The 16,502-nt window shown below is 56.7% G+C and overlaps 1 protein-coding gene across 3 annotated transcripts in view; it reads right to left on the minus strand.

The window, feature by feature from the left end:
- Positions 1–7,665, minus strand: part of MGAT5B (alpha-1,6-mannosylglycoprotein 6-beta-N-acetylglucosaminyltransferase B) — an 83,874-nt gene extending 76,209 nt beyond the window's left edge. For 2 of the 3 annotated variants that reach the window (XR_010785023.1, XR_010785022.1), the window contains exons 1-2: positions 7,483–7,665; positions 411–523 (exon numbers count right to left, since the gene is read on the minus strand). Coding sequence is in view for 1 of the 3 variants with exons in the window: in XM_066565559.1 (XP_066421656.1) it covers positions 411–523; positions 7,483–7,550 (181 nt within the window). In the remaining 2 variants the exon portion in view is untranslated. The remainder of the gene's footprint in view (positions 1–410; positions 524–7,482) is intronic. The other variant, XM_066565559.1, reaches the window with a different exon arrangement.
- Positions 7,666–16,502: the final 8,837 nt, after the last annotated feature.

Below are 16,502 nucleotides of genomic sequence, written 5' to 3' on the forward strand. Positions count from 1 at the left end.
CCATCTCCAGCAGCCCTGGAGCTGCAGAGGAAAACTCCCCCCTTGTGCAGGATCCCTGCTCCAGCAGAGCCACAGCTGGCACTGCAGGAGGGCTGAGCCCCCATGGGATGGGGCTGTGCCACCCCCTGACACACAGGGGACAGGGCCTGCTCTGATTCTGGCATGGTCTGACTCTGATTTTTTGTTTGTTTATTTGTTTGTTTGTACTATTGCATTTGTATTTTTAATTTTGCTAGTACAGAACTGTTACTCCAATTTCCATATCTTTGCCTGAGAGCTCCTTAATTTCAAAACTCTGATAATTCAGAGGGAGGGTGGTTACATTTCCCATTGCAGGGCAGGTTCCTGCCTCCCTGGCATTCCCCTGGCTGTTCTCAGGGGCCAGGCCAGGCCGGTGGGGCCGCGCTCACCTTCGGTGCGGATGGTGAAGGGGGAGTCCCCCAGGCGCTTGGCTGAGAACTGCCCTCCCAGGGATGTCATCAGGAAGCACAGTGTGAAAAATCCAATGCCCAGCACGAAAATCCTGCAGGAGAGAAAGCAGAGCTGGAGCAAGGTGTGAGGCCAGCCAGCCCCAGCACCCCATGGCCTGGGGAAATCCCTTGCACAGCAGCAGGAGAGGCTTTGGGTGTCTGGGGCAATCCCAGCTCCATCCCTGAGGCCCACCCAGCCCTGGCAGAGAGCAGCATCTGTGCAGCCCCAGCCCCACCAGCACCTCACCCCAGAGCCTTGTGTGCTTCACAAAGAGCCCAGGACACAAACCCTGGCACTGAGCAGGGGGTTTTGCCTGAGAGCCCCCTCTGAAATCCCTGCAGCCTCTCCAATGCAGGCCTTGAGGAACCCCCCACTGCCCTCAGGGGGAGTGGAGGATCTGCATCTTCAGCAGGGAGGCTGAGCCAGACCTCCACTGCCCCGTGATGCTCCACCAGGGCCAGCCCAGCAACCCCGAGCGCAGGAACCACTACAATAAACAATTCCTGTGTTCCTCTGGGGGAGAGGAGTAAAGAGAGACCTTTACCTTCCCTTCCTCCCAAAGGACCTAAAAAAAAACCCTTTTAGTTTTTTATACAAAGCCTTTTGTTCCCCTGTAACTAGGCCAGCAGCATTGTCATTGTGTCCCCTGTGCACAAGGGGACAAGGAGGGACCTGCACTCATGTGGCCTGGGGCCACCCCATCCCTGCTTTGCTCCCAGGGCTGGCAGGGAAGTGGCTCCCAGGGGACACACAGGGCAGGATGTCACCTCCAGGAGGGACAGGAGCTCCCAGCACTGCTCCTGCTCTGCCCAAATTCAGCCAGTCCCTCTTTTGGGGGTGGCAGGGCTGAAGGCAAGAGCTCTGTGCCAGCCTGGAGTGAAAAGCAGAGTGCTTTGTGCCAAGGGATGGATGTCTGGCCTCCTTCCACTGCTCAGAGACGCTGCCATCATCCCTGGGACTCCTTGGAGGTGCAGAAGACTCCAGCAGCCACACAAAAAAAAAAAAAAAGAAAAAAAAAAGGAGAAGCCCTGGCAGAGCCACTGCCAGGTGTCAGTGTGACACTCCCAGAGCAGCAGCATGATCTCAAACCCAGGGGAAATCTCCAGGAGGAGAAAGAGAAAAGGCAACCCCAGCCAGCCTGGAGAAACAACAGGTTTGTAACAGGTAAATCAATCCTGAGTGGGGCAGGGAGCTGAGGAAGCCCTCAGGGGTGCCCTGGCATTGCTGCCTTTCAGCTAAAGGGAAGCAAAGCACAGAGGACAGGAGCCTGCAGCTCTCCTACGAGCTCACAGCATCCTCCACAGGGCTCAGGAGCTGCCACAGCACAGCCACCCAGGCTTTTCCAGGGCCAGAGGAGCCCCCAGGGCTCCATCTAAGCATTCCTGCACAGCTGAAAGGCAGAGGAGTAGGAGCAGCCTTCAGCTCTGGGCTGCAGCACGCCAGCACTGCAATTATCTGCTGCTGGAAAGGGCTAACAAATAAAGTGACCTGCTTCAAAGCCCTTGTTAGTGACTGGAGATGTTGTGGAGAGCTCAAGTACCAAGTCAAGCAGCTCAAGAAGGGCTGGGCTTCCCCAGGGAGATCCGGTGGAGGAGCTCCCAGGGCAGCTCCCTGCTGTCCCTGCACAGCACAGCCAGGCTTGCCTTGCCTGGAGAGACTCCTGGGCACTGGCAGGGGATCCCCTGAGCTCCCCACCTCCATGCAGGCAGCTCTGATGCTGCTGTCACACAGACAGCACACACCTGAGCCCCAGATCCAGGGCAGCCTCACTCTCAGCAGCAGCCAGCTCAGGAGCAAAGGGTTCCTTTGCCTGCTCACAGCAGATAGACCCCTAATTCCTGCCCATCCCTGTGGATCAGCCCTGCCCCATCCTCAGTGGATCAGGGGCACCTGGCTCTGGGCTCTGGGCAAGCAGCACAGCCCAGCTCCCCATCCCCTTCTCACCTCCCACCTAATCAGGGGGAAAAGCAACATCCTGGGCTTGTCAGCACCAATGAGCTCTGCCAGCAGCACACTCAGCACCAGCACAAACCCTCCCTGACAGCCAGGCCAGAGCTGGCCTGGGGGAGCTGAACCTGGGGGAGCTGAACCTGGGGGAGCTGACCCAGCTGGGAGAGCTGAACCTGGGGGAGCTGAACCTGGGAGAGCTGAACCTGGGAGAGCTGAACCTGGGGGAGCTGAACCTGGGAGAGCTGAACCTGGGGGAGCTGAACCTGGGAGAGATGAACCTGGGGGAGCTGAACCTGGGGGAGCTGACCCAGCTGGGAGAGCTGAACCTGGGGGAGCTGACCCAGCTGGGAGGGCTGGAGCTGGGAGGGCTGGAGCTGACCCACCTGAGTGAGCTGGAGCTGACCCACCTGGCAGAGCTGACCCAGCTGGCAGAGCTGACCCACCTGGCAGAGGGGATGCTCAAGTGCATCACTAGACCTGCCTGACATCCCTGTGCAGCCTGGACCAACTCAGGTCCCTTTATTTCTGAATGAGCCATCCCTAGAGGGGTGGAAAGAAGTTTCTACAAGCTGCCTAAAGCACTGTGCACTCACTGATCCAGGCTCCCATCCCTGCAGGCACAGCCCCACACAAGCAGTAAGCAGTGGAGCTGCTTCCAGCAGATGCTGATGAAGCAGGCAGCTGTGGGATGTGCACACAGACACCATACAGCCCTCAGCCCCTCCAGAGCTGCCTGGGAGGAGGCTTTGCAGAGAGCTGTGGTCCAGCTCCAGCAGGGAGGTGATTGTGGAGGCAGCAGAGCGTCCCTGATGCTGCAGAGTAACGTGGTGTCCCATAAATAGCTTGGAGAGGGGGTGATCTGGGGACGTCAGTGCATGATCTGCCATTGTCACAGCCTGAGCCCAGCGCAGGGCTGGCTCTGGGAAAGGCTCTCAGGAGCACCCTGGAGGGGATTGCTGCACCCAGCTTGGCTTTGGAGGGCTGAATTTGCCCTTAGGGCATGCTGTCCCATCCCTGGCAGGAGAGGACAACAGCAGGCTGGAGAAGAAACAAGCTGAAGGAAAGCCCAGGCAGGTCCTGCACCCCAGGGTCCATCCTGGTCCAAAACCCACCCATGGCCCTGTCCTGGTGTCCCCTCCCACAAGGGGCATTTTTAAAAAGCATCAGCTCAATAAATACCCAGCCCTGATCCTGCTCTCACACCTCCTATTCACAATATCTTCATCATTATGCAAGACCTTGTTGATGCTTTTTAATCTTCATAATTATAGTCTGGCAAGGAGGGATCCTTAAACACTGAGCAGAAAGGAAAAGGGGAAGGGAAGAAAAAGATACAAAGGTGGTCTGTGCTCTACCATCTCCCTAGGAAACTAAACCTTTTTCATTTTGACTGGATTACAGAGGGAGTAGGGGAGATGCAAGATGCTTTTTAAAAAAAAAAAAAATTTAAAAAAAGAAAAAAGAGGAATTGGAGCTTTAGTGAATTGCTGTCCTTGGGAGATCAGTGGATCCAGCCCAGAGCAGTGCTCCAGGGAGCAGGGATGGTGCAGGGCTGGGCTTTCAGCCTGAGAACCCCAAATCCTTTACTTTTGCTCCTGTTCTCCAGGTGAATAAAAATGCCCAGACTCACCTGAGTGGAAACTCCGTATACAGAAAACAAATTTACCACAAATCTGTGGTAAAGTAAAAAAGTATGTAAAACATACCAGATCCCAGATGGTCCAAATGCACTGGGTTCTCTCCCCCAAAATCAAAACTAACTCCCTAAAGACTCTGGAGCTCCAAGGACCAAACAACATCTATCCTGCATGCTGGCTTTGCCTGTCATCCATGTCACATTTAATTCATCACTTTGGCACAGTTTGGTGCCAAGTCACTCTCCACATCCTCCCCAAACTGAAATGTTCACAGTTCTGGGCTCTGGCATGGTGCCCAAAAGAAAAGAAAGTGAAATTCCTCAAGTCTTAAATGAAAACTGGAAGTGATGCCCCAGTCATGGAGGATTTTGGCCCATGGAACTGAAGGCTGGATGTGACCAGGAGGGTCTGAGTGCTGAGCTAGGATGTGCTGGGGGGAGGAAGGCCAGCAGCACCCAGCAGGATGGGGCTGTGGCACTGGGAATGTGGCACTGGGACTGTGCCCATGGTGCCACATCACCCAGCTGGGACCCACAGGAGAATCCTGCACAGGTGCAGGGGGAAACCAAGGGCTGCAGGGTCAGGTAACACCTTTTATTAGACAAGATTTCAACTCCCAAAAGCTGAGCCACCATTCCTACCAGCAGAAGTCAGGCTGATGAATGACTCCTCTCCCTGAAACCCCTTTTGTTTGGAGCCCAACAGGCTTGTGGTGCTGTGAGACTGATGCTCAGCCATGGGATCCATGCAGGGACCAGAGTGAGCTCTCACTGGCCACTGTCACATCCCACTGAAAGCCTGGCTTTGGGTCCCAGCTGGTGAACAGAACTACAGGGCCAAGAGCTGGGCGAGCTGGGCCAGGGCTCCTTGGTGAATTTGTGCCTGGATCCAGCTCTCCTGCCTCTCACCATCACAAGTGAGACCCCTTTGCTGCTGAGATGAAGTCAGAGCCACCCTTGGCCATTCCTGTGGTTTTCCAGGCTGATCTGCTCCCTCTCTGCAGGTGCTCTCCCAGCTCAGGGCTCTGCATTGCTTTGCTAAGCGTGTCTGGAGGGAGGTTAATGAAATGCTTTGGTGCACAGGATCAGGTTTCCTGCGTGCTGTTTGCCGATGGCACCACGGGATTCCCCGAGCAGGGAGGCTTTGCCCAGCCAGCAGCAGGGAGCCTGTCCTTTTACAGGACCCATCCTGGCTGCCAGGACCTTCTCCCACTGCTGGAGGTTATCTCTGACCCACAGCTGAGCATGGGGGGTGCTGATGTTAGGGGAGCGGAGCTGATTTGCACCAGGCTGGAGCTGGGCGGTGCCAACACTCGCCCACGCTGGGCTGGGAGCAAGGTGACACAGGTGGCATGGGGGTGACACCCAGCACGACAGCAGCAGGGAGGGGGGGCAGAGGTACTGGACACTGTGGGACAGTAAGGAGAGGGGCTTGGGAATTCCTCCTCTTGCACAGGGAGAGCCTGGATGTTAAAACAAGGTAACCCTGCTGGTTCCAGGGGCACCAACACTGGGCTGTACTGGTTGGAGAGCAGAAGCCAGCCCGGGGCACACGGTCAGGACAGTGCAAGTTCTCCACCTGGGCACCAGAGACCATCCAGCCATCACAAACCCCTCACCCACACTCATCCTCATCCCTAACAGGAGTTTGTGATCACCCTGCCATGCACTCCCTGTGCTCTCACCTGACCCTGACCCCAGGTCACTGCTGGAGATGGGGCTCCCCTGCCTCAGGGGTGATGCCCAGGGCACAGGGATGCTCCAGCCAGTCACCTCCTCACTGTGGAACTCAAACCCAGTTAGGAGAGCAAACAGCTAGGCAAAGAGCATCCCCCGGGGTCCGTGTGCTCTTCTCACAGTCACACCCTGCTCCACCCCTGAGCTCTGGGAACCCTCACACCTCTGCCAGTGCTCACCCCTGAGCTCTGGGAGCCCTCACACCTCTGCCAGCTCTTTGTGCCATCCCCTTGGCCAAGTTCCCCAGTCCCAGGGCAGTGCCGCGGCATCCAGCAGCAGAAATCGCTCCAGGCAAGCAGAGCCGAGCAGCTCCCGAGGAGAGGCAGAAAACCTCTCACACCTGAGTGCAAGCCCAGCCCGTTCTCCTTCCCGACAGGCGCTACCCGGGCCGAGCAAAAAGGCAGCGAGCAGATCCCGCCGGTGACCCCAGAGCTCCAAACACAGCGGGGAGCGCTGGAAGCCGCTGGGATGGGCTGGCCCCACCTGGAGCTTCGTCCCCCGGCACGTTCCCTTCTATTTCGAGGGGGTTTTGGTCCCTCTCCCCATCGGAACACCAACATCTCCCAACATCTCAAGCTCTGGACCAACCTAAGCACGTCTCCAGCGAAGCAAAGAAGCAGGAGAGCAAGGGCTGGAGAGGGGAAGCGAATGCATGGAAGCAAAAATGGGGAGTTACAGCAAGGGGGGAAAGCAATGGGTGGGTACGGGTGTGCTGGAGCCGGAGGGGTTCAGGTCTGGACATCCACCCCAGCTCACGGTGGGATTCGGGATCCCCAGCTGCACCAGCCCGCTCAAAGCAGAGGAACCGAATCCCCCCGAGTACCAACATCTCCGAGAGCCGTTCCCATAAAAGCCAGCGGCAGCAGCCCCGCGATAACCCCGGAGACACCGGCGGCGGGGCGAGCCGGGACCGGCGGCCAGCGGGAGCTGCAGGAGCCGCACGGTGCCCGGCGGGCAGCCCTGCCCGGACCCCTGCCCCGATCCCTGCCCCGATCCCTGCCAGGACCCCTGCCCCGATCCCTGCCCGCATCCCTGCCCCGATCCCTGCCCGGACCCCTGCCCGCATCCATGCCCGGACCCCTGCCCCGATCCCTGCCCCGATCCCTGCCCCGATCCCTGCCCCAATCCCTGCCATCCCCAGCTGGGCTCCATCCGCACGCCCCACACGGATCCCTGCCCGCATCCCTGCCCGAATCCCAGCTGGGACCCCTGCCCGGATCCCTGCCCGCATCCCTGCCCAGATCCCTGCCATCCCCAGCCCTGCCCCGATCCCTGGCTGGATCCCTGCCCCGATCCCTGCCCTCCCCAGCTGGGCTCCATCCGCACGCCCCACACGGATCCCTGGCTGGATCCCTGCCCGGACCCTGGCCGGATCCCTGCCCCGATCCCTGCCCCGATCCTCGCCATCCTCAGCCCTGCCCCGATCCCTGCCCGATCCCCGCCATCCCCAGCTGGGCTCCATCCCCAGCCCTGCCCCGATCCCTGCCCGATCCCCGCCATCCCCAGCTGGGCTCCATCCCCAGCCCTGCCCCGATCCCTGCCCGATCCCTGCCCGATCCCCGCCATCCCCAGCTGGGCTCCATCCCCGCAAGGAGCCCGAGCCCCGCAGCCGCAGCCCCCGCACCGTTCACTCCCCGCCCGCAGGATCCGGGCGAGGCGGCGGCGCCAGGAGGAAACCCCAACTTTACCTAAAGGGTCTCAAGGTGACGAGGCATCTCCTGACCATTATCTTGCCATCCGCGTTGACAGTGATCATCGTTCGGAGTTGCGGGCAGGGGGCGGCCCCGCACCCCCCCAGCGGCGGCGAGCGGGGCTGTGCGGGGCGGGGGGCGCTGCGGGGACCCCCCCCGCCCTAGCCTTGCCCCTGCCCGCTGCCGGCCGAGCCCATGGCCGGGCCCCCGGGCTCCGCTCCGCTCCGCGCACCCCGCGCTGCGGCTCCGCTCCGCCCCGCGCCGCCCCGCGGAGCCTCCGCCGCGCTCCGCCGCGCTCCGCGTGCCATCTAGCGGCTACCGCGCCCGCGGAGGGGGGCTCGGGCAGCGGGGCACGGGGAGGTGGGCATGGACACCCCCCGAGGTGAGGGGGTGGCGTTTTGTGGGGGAGATAAGCGGGTTTGGGCGGAGAGGGCGGCAGCATCCCCGCGCAGGTGACGGATCCCGGCGTGGGGACCCCGGGAGGCAGGGATGACCAGAAATGCCACCCGGCATTTCTGCCTGCCACCCTGAGGGGACAGGCAGACCAGAAATGCCACCCAGCACCGTGCCCGGGTGATGTTTGATTTGTGGGGGGTTAGGAGCAGGGCAAAGCTCCCTTGTGGGGAAAGGCGGGTCTGGAGTCCGTGACAGCACCAAGCTGCAGCTCTGCGGCCCCATCACTCTTGGAGGCACAGTCACAGCCACAACGTGGCTTCCCAAAGTCCCCGGGTGTTCCTGGGGGCTGCCAGGAGGACCAGGGCGGTGTCCTTGGGAAGACAAAGAGCTGAGGCAGGAGAAGCAGTGCTGAGCTCAGCAGAGGTGTTTCCGGCTCTCCTGTGGAAGGTGACAAGCACAAAAACCTCACAGAAGTTGGGGCTTAAAGGAGCCAAGTGTGCACAGAGCCCAGAGATGTCCCATTTGCAACCCCAGCCAGGATGGGTGCACCCACTGGGAGTGAGGAAAGGGATGCAGCACCCGGGGGTGAGCACAGGATGGCTGGAAGGACAGTGCTGTCCCCCCTTGGCCAGGCTACAGGACAGGGCCAGGCCGTGGGCTGGGGGCTGTGGTGCCAACAGAGTCCCTCATGCCACGCTGGCCCCATGGCTGGCTGTCCCTCTTTGCTCTGGATACCACCACAGGCACCATAAAGCACAGGGTGACAGTGGGGACAGATGTCCCTTTGCCTTCCCCACCGTGGGATGCTCTCCTCCCAGGGTCTTCCCCAACCTCTCTCCATCCCATTTTCCTCCAGCCCCACCTGCCTGGCCTGGCTTAGTGATCTGCACCTCAAGTGCTGGATCCCAGCACCAGCCACCCACTGCTCTACAAACTAACCCTGATTGTGCAACCCCAGGGTTTTCTCTGAGTGTGAAATCCCAGGGTTTTCCTGTGGGGCCGATTGAGAAGGAAATGCTGCTGTGGTACTGCATTTCCATAGGCACCCCAGATGCTCACACTGCTTCCTTCTCCCCAGTGGAAACCAGGGTCAGCAAAGCTCCAGGGAGCATGAAGCTGCAACAGCACCAGCCATGAGTGAGCTCAGGGACAGCAGCTGGAAATTTACCCCAAACCAGAATTTTTCCTCATAAAACAGCACTTTTTTTTCCCAAGCAGAAGTCAGAGGCAAAACCATATTCTCCAGGATTTCTTAAATGCAGGAGGATTTTTGTGTTCATCCACACTTTTTGTGGGCAGGTGCCAGGGAAGGAGCCATTGCCACACCAGGTCTGGGTGAGATCCCAGCAGGATGCAGAGGGATGGATGCACAGACTGAGGATTTGCAGCAAGTGTGGCTCAGCAGCAGCAGCAGCAGCCAGCACTGCCAAGCCAAACCCTCAGGTCACCTTGGCCAGGTCACCTTGGCCAGGACACCCTTCCCTGGAGCCCATCCTGTGGGGACCTCATGGACACAACCATGACAAGCACAAAACAGACCCCAAACACCAGCTGGGTGCTCTGTCCCTGCTCTTTTGGGTGCAGCTGGGAGCACCTGGGCTCCTCTGGAGAAGCCACCTGGTGTTCCTCACCTGGCCATTGGGCAAGGAGGGAGCAGCAGCCTGGTGAAGGTGCTGTGGGGATCCTGCTACCCAGGATTTCCTGCCTGCTCACTCCATTCCCAGCTCCTGACAGGAGTTCTTGCTGCTCACCTGAGCTGTAAAACCACCTCAAAATCTGGTGCTGCCCTCCAGAGCCCAGCTCCAGCCGGCAGCAGGAGGCAGAGCCCTTCATTCCAAAACTTCTTTCCAAGATCAGCTCAGCTCCAGGGGGCTGGAAATCTTCCTAGTGCACATAAACACTGCATGGAGTGGGTGGTGGGGCAACCAGGGCACTGCCTGGTGTGTGCCAGGATCCAGCTGTGCCTTCCCAAGAGCCCGGGAGGCACAGGGAACATCCCAGCCAGGAGTGCAGAGCAGGGGGACCAGGGCTCAGTGAGGGGGGAATTCTGTGGGGTGGGACCTTCTGACCTCCATAAGGATAATCCCAAAGTCCTTCTGTACATCCCACAAGCTCTGGGTCGTGCCAATCCAGCTCTTCCCAGTGGCAGCAGCTTCCCAGCAGGAAAAGTCTGGGGTGTGGCAAAGCACCACAAATTAATTATTTAAGGATTAGGGGTGAGTGATATTGAGGGGAGAAGGGACCAGGGAGGAGATGGTGTCCTCCCATTCCTCTTTCCAGAGCTGATCCTGGGCTGGAAAACACGCCCAAAGGGTTTGGATGTTTCTTGGGCAGGCAGAAGGCAGCTCAGCCACCTTGGCTTCCTCCAGGTGCCTCCTGCAGCACTGGCCAGGAAAATAAAGCAAAATAAAATAAAATAAAATAAAATAAAATAAAATAAAATAATAAAATAAAATCATTACAATATAAAATAAAATAATTAATATAAAATAAAACAATTGAAATATAAAATAAAATAATTAAATTAAAATAAAATAATTAAAATTAAAAAATTAAATCTGAAATAAAATAATTAAAATAAAATAGAAATAGAAATCTGCTCTTGTCAATCTCCATGCACATCCTGGCAGGGTGCTGGGACCAGAAGGGAGCAATAGTCAGAGTTACTTCTGCAGCTCCCAGGTCCCACCAGAACAGATCCATCACCCCAGGGATGGGGATGTGGCATTCCCCACCCCCCAGGGCCCTCATCCCCAAGGAGAAGCTCTGCAGCAGCCAATCCTTTCCCTGTGCTGCTGCTTGAAACAAAAGCTTAATTAACTACCAGCTCACTGTCTGTTTAGAGGGATAAATCTACAATCCAAGGATGGTAATAAAGGAGTGAATTATCTTCTTCGGCAGCTGAGAAGCAATAGCCCCAAAAATCAATATGCTGAAGTTATACTGCACACACACACACATTTGTTTGTTGTTCTGAATTCAGCAGCAGCAGGGAATGGAGAGGACCAACTCGGCAGCCAGCTGCCCCAAAAGAAACCAGTTTGGCACCAGTAAGAGCCCCTGCTCACCCAGAGGCTGACATGGAGCATCCCCTGCAGGCTCCAGGCTGCCCCTCCCCAGCTCTGCCTGCAACTGGGGCAGGGCCAAAGCTCCAGATCCAGCACCAGAGCATCCTCTGGGAGATGGGACTCACCTGCACCACTGCCCCAGTGTCCTGGTTTAGGGCAAATTTGGGAGGAAAACTCCAAATGGGGTCCCTGTAGAAAGAAAATTCAAGTGGCCCCTCCCTCCTACTGGTTTGGGAGACATAAACCTCCTTTGAAAAAAGTAGAAAAATTGTTTATTTAACAATTAAAAACTGTTTATTTAACAAGCAAAGTACTCACAGACATGGAAAATGAATAATATTAAACAATGGAACCTCTCACCGTTCTGAAGAGATGGCAAACTCAGAAAGTCCTTGTGGTGGGGTGTGGCTCTGCTTGCTCAGTCTCCATCAGTCCCTCTGGCACTGGAAATGCCACATCCAGGCCCCAGTGGGCCACAGGTGTGAGCTCCTGGTGTTTTTCTGGGTGTTCAGTCCAGAGCAGGGCTGAGCAGTTCCAAGAAAAAGACAAACCACAGTCCAGGGAACTTCTCTGCCTCAGCCAGCTAAAAAATAACTAAAAGCAAAGCAGAGCTCTGTCTTGCTGTCTGTCTGTGCTGCAGACAACACAGTCCAGGAGCAGGAATGTGGAGGAGCAAGTGCAGCTTCTGAAAGCCACACTTTGTTATTAACTCTGTTATTAAAAAATAAGTGTGGTTAACAAAAATTGTTGAACCACTCTTTGTTATTAACTTTGTTATTAACTTTGTTAACAAACTCCACACTTCTTCTCACCCCCTTTACTCTCAGAATCAATCTTAAAGGTGCAGAACAGCACAAACAGAACAGACAATGGGGATACAAGCATCATAAAGCCACCCTAGGACACCCAGCAAAAGACCTTGGGGATCTTGAGCTGATCCTTGGTAACTGTGCAGCCCCTCAAAGCTCCCTCACAGAACATCATGGTTTGGGTCACCACAGCTGCAGGAAAGGGGTAATAAATGCTGGGGCTGTAACCCACCAGAAATAAAGCCTAAAATACATATTTGCAAAGGTCACAGATGCACACACATCACTGCTCAGTGACGCTGAGTGACACTGAGGGGAGAAGGATCCATCCCTGGGGATGTTCTCTGCTCCCTGGAGCTGCTCTCTGTTCCCTGGAGCTGTTCTCTGGAGTCGCTCTGGACCTGGGCCACCTCCAGACAAGCCACAGTGACAGATTCATCTGGGCTTTTGTGAGCAGTGCCCATGTGCTGGGGCTCCAAAAGCAGCCCAGGACCCTCCAGAGCCTCCCCACTCCAGCCCAGGACCCTCCTCAGCGCTTCCCAAAGCCTGGGGCTGGATCTGCCCATGTTCCATCCTGGAGCCCCCTCTCCAGCCTCAGGCTGCTGGGTCTTCGTGGACAAACAGTGATCCCAGAGGGGGACAATGCCAGCAGGCCCTGGAGCTGTAATGTGCTGTGACAAGGCACTTCCTTAACTTCTCCCGGCACACAGCCTTGCCCTTGAGATAACAGAGATAATTCGATTGCAGGAGCTGCCGTGCCCAAGTGCTTTGGGCATTAGGATCACTTAGGCACTGTAATCCCCTGTCCCCCCCGGCAACACTGCTGGGGACAGGGAGCTCTGCTATTGACACAAACAGCTCGGCTCCACCTCATTGCTGCATTCACGCCCCTGCCCAGCTCTGCTCAACGGGGCAGAGAGGCTCCGAGGGATCTCCTGTGCCACTGAGCATCACCAGCCAGAGGTAGCAAAAACAAACCCCTCCATTTGCTCCTCAGAGCACTGGGCAAAGAGCAGGGAGGGCATGGCAGTGTCCTAAAGCCACCTTTGCATCCCCAAACATGGGATGCTCCCCGAGACTGCTGAAAGGGACCAAGAGAAGGCAGCAAAACCCCTGGGCATGGGTGGCCTTGCTGCTGTCAGAGCAGGAAATGTGGGTGCTGAGGATCCACCCACCAGCCTAAAGTCCCTCTGACTGCAGCCTGCAGAAGATGCAACATTTCCCTCAACACCTGAAATGCAGGAACACTGCTCAGCTGACAGGCAGCAGAGAGAAGGCACCTGACACTGCCCTGGGGAGATTCACCAACCACGAGGGTGCCAGAACCTGTCCTTTGGTCCATGGGGCTGCTCTCTGTTCCCCAGGGCTGTTCTCCAGTTCACAGGGCTGTTCTCTGACCCCTGGAGCTGCTCCTTGGTCCCTGAAGCTGTTCTCTGGAGCTGTTCTCTGGTTTCTTGATCTGTGTTTTGGTCACTGGAGCTGTTCTCTGGAGCTGTTCTCTGACCCCTGGAGCTGTTCTCCATGTTTTCATGTCTCTGGAGCTGTTCTCTGGTCTCTGCAGCTGTTCTCTGGTTTCTGGAGCTGTTTTCTATGTTCTCTTGTCCCTGGCGATGTTCTCTGGTCCCCAGAGCTGTTCACTGGAGCTGTTTTCTGGTCCCCAGAGCTGTTCTTTGCTCCCTGGATCTGTTCTTTTGTCCCTGGAGCTGTTCCCTGGATCTGTTCTCTGTTCTCTGGAGCTGTTCTCTGCTCCCTGGAGTTGTTCTCTGGCCTCTGAGCTGTTTTCTGGAGCTGTTCTCTGATGCTGGAGCTGTTCTCTGATCCTGGAGCTGTTTTCTGGAGATGCTCTCTGTTCCCTGGAGCTGCATGGCTGGGTCCCCGTGGGCTGTACCACCAGGCAGACGCTGATCTCTGTCCCCTCCTGCCCTGAGGCAGCAGCTGGGAGCCCAGGGGTGATGTTCAGCACTTCTGCACTGCCTGAAGGCATCCCCGGGGGCAGACCCAGCAGGGCTGAGGCTGGATGCAGCCCCCAGCCCATGGGAGCATCCCGAGGGGAGCAGGGGGAGATTCCAGCCCTGGATCCCAGGGGTGCTGCAGCCCCCAGCACTCAGGATGGGTGTAGGAGTGTCAGGGGGTGGGACAGTCAGGATGGACAGAGATGAGAGATCTCTGCAGCCAGGACTGGAACTTGGGGTTATTGCAAAGGGCCTGGGTGCAGGGCCCTGCTGGGAGCTGCCAGGCACAGCTCAGAGCAGGACTGAGAGAAGAGAGGGGGAGAGAGGATGAGAGGGTGAGAGAGTAAGAGAGCAAAGTTCCCATTACAATACCATAAATCTTCTTCTGTGCTGAATCTTCTAATTCTCACTAACCAATCTAGTACAAGATACAAATCCTACAGCATTTACATACAGCCTATAAGAATCATTACATTACCATACTGTGCTACATTTTAAACCCTAAAAACTCCTCTTTGGACCCCTTCTGCCAAGCTAACAGAGTCTGCTCTGACCCTTGGAGCTGTCTGCAAGCAGAGGGTGTTGTTCCATCAAAAGGGGATCACCTTCAGCTGGCCACACCATTGTTTTCCCGTTGTTTAGTAACTGAGGTATCTCAAAGCTTGCTTTCATTTCAATCTCAATTATAGTTTCTATAGTCTCAAAATCTTTTGCCAGACAATCATATTTAAAAGGCTTTCCTGCTTCATCTTCCCCAACAGATGGGCTCTCAGCATCACTGGGGAGCAGGAGGAGCATCCCAGCCCGGGATCCCCAGGGGTGCTGCAGCCCCAGCGCTGGTGGCACAGCCAGGACCCGTCCTGTGCTCAGGTTCTGCTGGAGGAGCAGAGCCAGGTCAGGAGTAGAACCCGGGATTCTGCAGCTCCCGACAGCTCAGGGCTGTCAGCGCTGCCTTGCAGGGGAATTTGGGCAGCTCCTGCTCCTGCAGCCTGTCAGCACTGTGAATCCTTCACTTCCATTAGCTGCTAATTCGCTAATTCAGCAGAGGAAAATAATCGATGTAGGGATCACTCCTCAGCTCCCAATAGGATTATGTGTTCTGAGAGCAGCGGGGAGGCTGAATTTCCCTTTCTCCTCCTGCTTAAATAAACTCATGCATTTCTCTCACTATGTTAATTAAACCCAGCAACGACCCCGGCTTCACCGAGAAGCAAACACAAAAGGTGAAAGGAAAACCTGAAGCAGCTTTATCGGTCACAAAGGGCTCCTGGCTCCCCGGCTGCAAAGGGAGACGCTCCGAGGAAACACGAGCAGCAATTAAAAATTAAAGAGAGAGGAGGATGTGCGCAGCAGAGAAGGGAGGTGCAGTGGGATCGCATTAAGGGACAGCTCCTGATTCCCCTGGGGAGCACAATTCCCCCACTGGGCAGCTCTGCCCAGCTCCATCCAGGCAGGGAGGAGGCAACAAGGAAGGGACAGAGCCCAGGGGAAAGGAGAGCAGCAGGGCAGGGTGGGAAACGCTGAACCATTGCTCCTGAAGAGGACAGAGCATCCTTCCTCCCTTTGGGTGGGGTTATTTGAGGCTAAACACCTCCGAGAGCCCTCACCGGGAAGGGGAGCAGGGAAAGTCATCCCCGAGGGCTGGATGTGCCCCTTGGCCAGGCAGATTCTCAGAGCTGCCAGCTCAGGTTTGCCTCTCCCCCCCGCCTCTCTGTCACACTCAGCTGAGCACATTTCCCAGCCCGGTGCGGTCCCAGGAGGACAATGCATTGCTCAGCCATTGGATTAGCATCGAAAGGACAAGAAAAACTCTCTGGAGGAGCCTCCCAGGCTTGTTAGCACGTTATCCTGAGCTCCTGCAGCAAGTGCTGCCTGCCCAGAGAGGGAGAGTCCAGGAGCTCCTCCAGCCACCCCACAGGATGAGGATGGATTTTATCCCCTGCAGAACAAGCCTGGGAGGGTCCAGAAGTCCCCCCCAAGCCATCCCACAGGATGAGGATGGATTTTATCCTGTGCAGAACAAGCCTAGGAGGGTCCAGGAGCTCCCCCAGCCGTCCCACGGGATGGATTTTATCCCCTGGGAAACATGGGATGAGGATGGATTTTATCCCCTGGGGAACAAGCCCAGCAGAGTCCAGGAGCTCCCCCAGTATTCCACAGGATGAGGATGGCTTTTATCCCCTGGGGAACATGGGATGAGGATGGATTTTATCCCCTGGGAAACATGGGATGAGGATGGATTTTATCCCCTGAAGAACAAGCCTGGGAGAGTCCAGGAGCTCCCCCAGTATTCCACAGGATGAGGATGGATTTTATCCCCTGAGGAACAAGCCCAGCAGGGTCCAGGAGCTCCCCCAGCCCTCCCATGGGATTAGGATGGATTTTATGCCCTGGAGAACAAACATGGGAGAGTCCAGGAGCTCCCCCAGCATTCCCCAGGATTAAGAATGAATTTTATCCCCTGGATAACAAGTCCTGACCCAGCAGAGTCCAGGAGCTCCCCCAGCCACCCCACAGGATGAGGATGGATTTTATTCCCTGGGGAACAAACCCACTGACCTGGGGGCATCACCCTGCACAGGGTGGAGCTCAAGGTGAAAAGTGCTTTACATGGGGCTGAAGAAGGGGAGAAGGGAGAGCTATAACCCCCCCAAGAGGCTCCTGTATCCACAAGGACTTCCCCAGCCACCCAGGGCTCACTTCAACAGCCCAAAATGAGCCCAGCAGGGCACTGAGCCCCCTGCAAGGGGCTGGGGAGAGCCAGAGCTGTGAGTCCCTGCAGTGAGCAGCCA

This window comes from Molothrus aeneus, chromosome 25, assembly GCF_037042795.1.
Source record: "Molothrus aeneus isolate 106 chromosome 25, BPBGC_Maene_1.0, whole genome shotgun sequence".
Classification (NCBI taxonomy): Eukaryota; Metazoa; Chordata; class Aves; order Passeriformes; family Icteridae; genus Molothrus; species Molothrus aeneus.